Source organism: Engraulis encrasicolus, chromosome 24 (genome assembly GCF_034702125.1).
Source record: "Engraulis encrasicolus isolate BLACKSEA-1 chromosome 24, IST_EnEncr_1.0, whole genome shotgun sequence".
NCBI classification, from domain to species: domain Eukaryota; kingdom Metazoa; phylum Chordata; class Actinopteri; order Clupeiformes; family Engraulidae; genus Engraulis; species Engraulis encrasicolus.
The window spans coordinates 8,683,449-8,691,629 of record NC_085880.1 but is presented as its reverse complement, the minus strand read 5'-3'; the positions used below and the strand labels follow the sequence as shown (position 1 = coordinate 8,691,629).

Genomic DNA, 8,181 nt, shown 5'->3' with positions numbered 1-8,181 from the left:
CTTCTTGTCCAAATTTTTCCTTGATACCAGACATGGTAGTACCAATAAAAATTGGTAACCTTCCCAACTAGGCTGACCCCTCTGGGCTCCTGGTCTATTAGGTTTGTAAAAATGATTCTGTTATTACAGCATGATGATCCTCTGACATTTCCAGTAGATGAGTATCCCCGTGACCACAGAGTGTGTAGTTACATCATCCAAAGTGTCACAAACTTGACAAATGAACACACTGACAGTGAGTTTATTGTTCAATTCAATCAGTTTATTATTGGAACTGCTTTCTGTAAATTGCTTAACCATAGAAAGTAAAACTAACAAACAGTATGAACACATAACGTGTAACATAGCAGTACAGCACAACATATAACAATATTAATTTACCTCTAAATCGAGGTGTGTATGAGACAGTGAACCATAGTGTCAGTCCTCCTGGTCTGAGTCTTCAGACTCCTCACTCCAAGCCTCATCTGAGGACTCCGCCTCTGTGTTGTCCTCCTGACTGTGTGACTTGGTACCCACTGAGAATAAGTGTTGTGGAATAGATGGTCCATTGAACCAGTTCGGCTGCAACAGTCCATCTTTCACACTCCACCCATATTCGGTCACTGACAAGCCATCTGTCGGACATGGCAGTGTTGCCATTGTCCAGACAATACTCACATAACGTGCTCTAAGGACATGCATCTCCAGAGCTCGTCGTGATGGTGGCAGCAAGGCACAATCAACCCTCTTCACATTCGCCAGTGGACTCTCCTGTTCAAATGAGAGGAATAGGTCAACGTGTGTGTGTGTGTGTGTGCACGCGTGCGTGCATGCGTGCATGCGTAAGTACATGTGTTTTTGGTAACTAGCAGCCAAATGCCTCTGACAAAAGATCAGTTTCAGGTGCTTTCTGAACATGGTCAGTGAAGGGGTACCTGGAGGGGTATATTTTTTGCATAGGATGGGGGTTGGGCAGGGTGTTGTGCATGTACGGAACTGGTACTGAGAAAACTGAACTTGCCTTACTGATGTTTCCACTCATCTCCATCAGTTTCAGGTAGCGTGCCTCGTTTGTGTCTCGTGTTTTTCTCTGTCCATATATGCGGCAGACAAATTCAGAAGCTGTCTCAATATCCACATGGCTACTTCTGTTGCCCAGGCTGATCAAGAACTTCACAAATAAGTCGGTGTCATCTTTCTCGATGATGTTCAGTGGCTTTAGTTTACCTTTTCTGAAATAGATTTTGACAATAATTATTCCCATATTCACATCCCTGACACACACACACACACACACACACACACACACACACACACACACTACTGTATACACACAAACATGTACAAACAGAGTATTTGCTATTTATACTGTAAATGTACACATTCCACATGTTTACAAACTTACCTGAAAAAGGCTGAAGTGAAGTCACATCCAGTGAATGCATGGTATCCTGGCATAGCTCTTGATAATCCTGGCTTGAGGTCTTCCAGATTGTTGACAATGTTGGTGACATTAATGTACCTCCTGTTGTTGCCTGATCCACAGTCTATGATGACCGTTCTGATGGCTCGGTTCTCTGGTTGTAGATTGCCAAGTGCACCAATCAGTATGACCAACACGTCTGTGTCAGAAGCCCTTACTACCACATCTCCTGTAATGTTTGCAACATGGAAGGCGATCAGTGTGTCGGCCTCTTCGTGATTACCTTGAAGGTAAGTTGGTTCTTCCACAGTGATGCTCTGGCATTCATAGTCTGGCACATACTTGTAGCATTTGCCTCCATATGACACGAAGAGTGTTTTACCAGCAAGTAGCTTGAGGTAGTGGTCATTTTTCCACTCACGCAAAAGAAACAAGGACAGCTGCTTTTTGAGATTCACGTTGTGCAGTAACTTTTGACCACTCTGGCGGAATGTTTGCTCTGGCCCTGTTATGATGTATGGTGTATCCACAGCACCACGCAACTTCCTCTCACTGTCTTTGATTGAGTTTTCTCTGTATGTGTCAAGACACAAATGCACGTCAGTTGTCATTCCCTCAGAACAAATCATGGACAAAATTCTCCTTGCTACGGAAGCATATGATGCACCAATGTTTGTCTGTGATAGGACAGAATGCAGGACAAGTCCCCCGTCATAAACTGTCACAAATCGTCTTGGGTGCTCTACTTCAGTGATGGTATTCTGAAGAGTTTCCAATTTCTTGAGAAGAGCGGCCTTGTCAGACTTCACCCTTGTTCCATCAGAGTGTGCCAGTGAGAGCGGGTAATCTGTAATTGGATGGGAAAGCACATTCCGGAGGTCAAATGTTGTGTTTTCAGACACAACAATCATTACTCTAATGAACATGTCCCTCAGGCTTTCAGCAATTTTTGTGTTCATATCAGAGGCCGGAGTCTTTTGTCTTTTCTTTGCATTTTCAGCAGCAAAGTTATCAACACGGATTCTCTTCACAGGTTTCAGAAACTGGTTGCAGTCGTTATCCCACTCAAGCTGGAATTGTTCTCTGGCCATCTTTCCCCTTTTCAGAGTGTTCAACAGGTAAGACTCAGTGGCATTTGTTGCTGCCCTTCCAGTGGCTATATTCACCAGTGAACTAGAAACTGCATCAGAGAAGGGATCACAAAATTCATCCATTTTTTCACGAATGGCATTCATCTGTTTGTGGTCATTTTTCATTCTTGACCGATGGCACTGAGCTGCAGCTGTTTCTCCCTGGTCCAGGCCGGTCAGACATCTAAGTTCAGTAACTGCCGTAGCCCGCTGTGCCATTGTAATGGACCATCTTCTCAAAGCACACTCTGAATTTCGGAATGCAACTATACCCTTGGACTGTGATGCTGCATCACGATTGACGGTCTGTTCCAAGGAAAGGTCCACTGCTGAGCGACTGTAGGCCTTTCCTGTTCTTCGGACTGAAAATGCACCATTGTCAAGAAGTTGGCGAACCTGGAATGGGGCACTTTCCAATTTCTGTAGAAACAGACTTCCCCATCTGGCGTAGTTTGGCCGATTGAGTCCATAGAAGACCTCTAACACAGCTGGTAGGATACTGATGTAGCCTGTGACGTCATTGGTTTTGACACATCGCTGCAGCTCTCGGTGCAACCTGTTGACTAAGTATACATACAGTGCCCAGTATTGAGCTGTTTGTCCATGGCTTCCTTCAACCATCTTCTGAAGAAATTCTTCATACTGAACCAGATGATGTGTAATCACTGTGTCATTGAGGTAGGCATCTACCTGACTCATATCTGATGGTACACTCCGCATCATGTCTTTGAACAATTCATACTGTTCAACTGGCAGCTCAGCGATGAAGCGATCGTAAATTTTCAGTTCAAGGACGTTTGCAAGTAGTTGATGAATCCGGGTGCATCTGTTGTAGAATTTTCCTTTAATGAAACCAATCATGGATCCTTCAGCCAGTGTACCAGACTCGGATAGAATGAATTCAATTCCACATTCACTGATGAAGGTTCCAAGTGCTCCAAAGAAGGCCAGTTCAATGTGGAAGTTTCCAAGCATCACTAGAAGTTTGTCAAATTGTGGTGCTTCCAAGGACTGGATCGAGTAGGCTTTTGTTGCAACAGCCAAATCATATGTCACAACCGCATAGTCCTGTCCAGTTTCCTTAGCTATGTTCATGGTTCGGGTCATGGTTTCCCGGACTACATCATTCCTGGTTGGGGAATTCAGTATCGGATCCATGTAGCATATCCTGTGAAGTGGCAATGGGTCTGTGGTGAACTGACTAATGAATCCAGCGTAGAGCGGGGTATTTCCATCTTTCAATTTGAGGAACCAATACAGGTCCAGTGGCTTGAGGTGACATCTGTTGTGGTACTCTGAAGGCTCTGAAGAAGGTGAAGCACTGCCAGATGCTTCTTGTTCCTGTGCAACATTAGTTATGCTAATGAACTGTGCCTTATGCAGATCTTTCCTGAAGTGTGGTATCTGGTGCTCCTTCCCCTGAAACTTTCGTCTGTTTCTTCCTGGCTGAAACTGCACACATGCAGTAGATTCTCCATGTAGCTGTACATCTTGTATGTTTTGATAAGTGTGACCAACTGTGATATGGAGAGTGGCCTTTCCATCAAGCGTCTCAACATCTGCATCATTGTTATCCCACACACATCCTGTGGCCAGACCTGGGTGGAGGTAAATCCCATCTGGTGCGTCACGTTCCTCAGACTCAATAGAGTAGGCAAATTCTGTTTCTAATGCTTTTGTTGCAGAATAGTCAATGCAATGACCTTCTCTGTTTAGAATTTGCATTGCCAGTTTGGATCCTGTCAGAGATGTGAGGCCTAATCCCAAAATTGTGTGCTTCCAGGGTTTCACATTTCCCGGGTAACATTGTAGATCGCATCTGATGCCATAGCATTGACCTTACGGTATGTTGAGTCACTGTCTTGCTGATTGTCTTCTTTTATGCCACCAAGAAGACAATGGAAGAATAGGTCCAGCTGGGCTGGGGTTTCTGGTGCACACTCCTTCAAACTCTGTACTGTGGTTGGGTGTGGTGTCCTGGTTCTTGGTAGCTGGAGTATCTGGGATCGAAGGTGAAGGGCCACCCAGCGAATTTTTTCATCCTGTCTAAACTTTTCTGCATCATCATAAAGTCTGGATCTAGCATCGTCTTCAGTCAATGTTGAATTGTACAGAAAATTACCTCTTCTGGAATCTAGCAGAGCAACAGCAACTTCTTGTCCAAATTTTTCCTTGATCTTTCTTACAAGGCACTGAGATGAATATGATGCTATATCAGTCTTGGTTCCACCTTGCCCAGTATACTCTGCCTTGTAGAAGTCGACTAGTGTAGAGACCATTGTTGACTGTTTTTTCTGAAGAACTTGACTTTCGATGTAGCTGCAGACTGACTTGAATGCGGAAGTGTGGAAGTGGTAAGAGGTATTTGTGCTTGTTTTTGGCTGTTCCTCTGTTTCTTTGTCGAAAAGGACACGGCAGGACTTGTGGTATTCAGCTTCTTTGGCTATCAGATCAACCCCACTCCGGACGAGAGATTTGACTCTTTCATTCTGGGAGTTGACAGACCGTGTAAATAATGCCTCACAGCCTGACAGAGTAGCCACTTTCAGTCTTGGCTCCTCCTTTCCCTTTACTTTCTTTCTATCTTTCCCACAGAAAATGCAGGTGCCTTTTAACAATCCTTGCTCATCTGTTTTTGGAATGGAACTCCTTTTTCTGGTTGCCACTTGTATCTTTTTGTCAGGGACTGGAGAAGCCGCAGCAGGACGTTTCACAGCTGTGTAGTTGCTGTAACACCTTGGGTGATATTGAAAATGTATGTAATGCCCACTGCAGTCAGACATTCTTCTGGTGGCATCCTGAAATTTGTCCGACTTGAGTTCCTTACGTAATTTGATAGCTCGGTTGAGTGAATCCCAGGTCTTTTCAACAAATGACTTAAGTCTGCTCTGATCTTCCAGCTCTTTCTGACAGATGAAACATATGTGATCAGTTTCCATTCTGATTTCCTGCTAAGACAGAATGTCAAAGAGAGTTGTCAGTTGAGCTGGTTCAGTTCGAATGTTTCCCATTCAGATACAACATATGTACATTCAATTAATTATGATTTTGTGAATAAATGAGGGCACAGAATGAGGGCACAGAAGAATAGCCAGTGGTCAAATAAAGTACTAACCTCTGCATTTTCATTAATTCCACTGATAAGTGGCATACTTTGTTGGCCCAGTCCTTCTTCAAAGCCATTGTTCTCTGTTGGCTCTTCTCCCGCCTCGTTGTCACTGTCCATCTTGGTACATTTCAGCACACTGACGCAAGATAGATGATGATGATAAGATAACGATTCAAATGACCAACAGAATTCATAGTAGGAGGCTATAGACTTACATAATTCTTAGGCCTAGCAATTGAATATTCAGGCCTATCAATTCAAATACTTAGTCTCTTAGATCCTAAGCCATCTGGAAGAATGGGTTTTTTTCAGGCAGTGATTTTGTAACCTTCTGATATACAGAGATATGTACACACTAGAAGTGTAACAATACACTCAACTCACGATTCGGTTTGAATCACTATTCATAAGCTACAGTTCGATACACCACACTATTTCACATTTGCCAACATTATAAACTTTATGAATAAAAACTATGATAGTTTGTAGGTAGAACAGGTTACAAGAGGCTACTGTTACTTTTTAAAAGTTTCTATATAATAATGATTGTTTGGAAGCACTATCACTTCATATCATGTAGTTGTTTTCTGGCCTGACCGGTATCAAAACGTTAAAAGGGCGTATCATGATGCTGCCTCCTTGTATCGCGATACAGTATTGTGAATCTGTGTATCACAATTTCTTGGTTCGATACAATATCATTACGGCCCTAGTACACACGTACATATATACATAAATGTAGAGCTCAACAATAAGGGGCAAAGAAAGATAGGACTATATAATGATATAAAATGATATTAAATGATAATAGAAAATGTTTGAACCAACCTTCAGCAGTCTTCAGCTCGATCCAAATGACAGTCCAATCCCATCAATTGGCCACTTTAGATTTGAAAAAAAAAAATCTGGAGTGGTGCTCTGAGGCCTTCAGATGATGGGATATTACTGTACATGTGGCATGGATCAGCTCCTTTATCCCGTACAGTGTGTTAGAAAAAAAGTGACATGGATCTTTTTGATTGAAATTATTATTTTTTGCTGGCCACTCAGAAAGGTATTTTGTGTAAATACTTTACCTTTTGAAAGAGTGGACAGATTTGCACCAAATTTTGTGTGCTAATGGTCTATAATTGGTACATAAAAAGATTTGATTTCGGAGGCCAAGGCTTCTACAATGACCGACTTTTAATACAGGCGACTTTATGTTTTGCTCATTAAATTTAAAGAATTGCTCGAATTTTCACCAGTCCTTGAGACCTTCACTCTCTAGATGGCCAACCTTTTTTGCAATAAATCTTGTGAGTTTGTACTCTATAATACATGAAGTCGCTTTGTGTGCTCCCAAGTTTTTGGGCAAGCTTTGTGGCCCGTTTTTTCTGATATAGGGCCAGATACACACAAGAGCGTGGCGTGTCAGTAGCGAGAAGACAGCCGGGTATCAGGCGGTGTGTTACTCGGCCTTTCGCACCGACAGTGTTGGCGAGCACAGCCAGTCCTGTTCAAAATCTCCCCATATACAATGCTAGTTTGCTACTTTGCCATTCATTTCAACAGGACACTACCTGCCACTGCCGTCAAAATTCTGCTCAAGCTCTATTTTCCAAATGCAGCGCAGGTCCCGCGTCCTGTCTACCATCGTGTTGGTGTGGAAGGCAAGGCAAGGCATTTTTATTTGTAAAGTGCATTTCATACATAAATGCAATTCAATGTGCTGTACAGTAAAGTAAGATAAACATTATGTAAACTAAAATAACTTGAAATAAAATAAAAATAAAAGCAAAGTTCTGTTTCCATTTTCTCCACCGCCGGTAAAAATCGCTTTCGTCTCGTCCCAATTCCCCATTCTGGTCTGAAATAGGCCTAACTCTGGCAGTTGCAGGCGTTTAACAATTGGTAGCCTCACCAGCTGATCTAGCCCATTTTTGAGGTGCCATCATACAGGGGCATCTGCTGGTGTAACCCACCAACAAAAATGTCTGGCTGTGGTAATTTTTCTGTCTGAGGACCATATTGAAATTTTTTTAAACAGGTTTGAATAGGTAACCTCACCAACTGATCCAGCCCATTTTTGGGTTTGTCATCATATGGGGGTGTCTGCCGGGGGTAACCCACCACTAAAAATGTCTGGCAATGGTCATTTCTCTATCAGGGGACTATGATGAACAATTTACAACAGGTTTCAAGTGGTAACCTCACCAACTGAGCTAGCCCATTTTTGGGGGTGTCATCATTCGGGGGCGTCTGCCGGGGGTAACCCACCACTAAAAATGTCTGGCAGTGGTCATTTCTCTATCAGGGGACTATGATGAACAATTTACAACAGGTCTCAAGTGGTAACCTCACCAACTGATCTAGCCCATTTTTCACCCTCCACTTAATGATGTCTGGCAAGCCCCGCCCACCAACAAAAACGTCTGGCAGTAGCCATTCCTCAATCAGGGGACCATGCCAAACAATTTGCAACAGGTTCCAAGTGGTAACCTCACCAACTGATCTAGCCCATTTTTTGGGTGCCAGTTTTACACCCCCCCTGGCCA

At 43.1% G+C, this 8,181-nt stretch overlaps 1 protein-coding gene across 1 annotated transcript; it reads right to left on the bottom strand.

Moving 5' to 3' along the window:
• Window positions 1–420: 420 nt before the first annotated feature.
• LOC134441658 (uncharacterized) lies at window positions 421–7,280 on the bottom strand. Its single transcript, XM_063192047.1, has 4 exons — window positions 7,207–7,280; window positions 1,388–1,978; window positions 1,009–1,214; window positions 421–518 (listed from the first exon to the last, which is right to left on the bottom strand). The coding sequence occupies exons 1-4, from the start codon at window positions 7,278–7,280 to the stop codon at window positions 421–423; spliced, it is 969 nt and encodes a 322-aa protein (XP_063048117.1).
• Window positions 7,281–8,181: the final 901 nt, after the last annotated feature.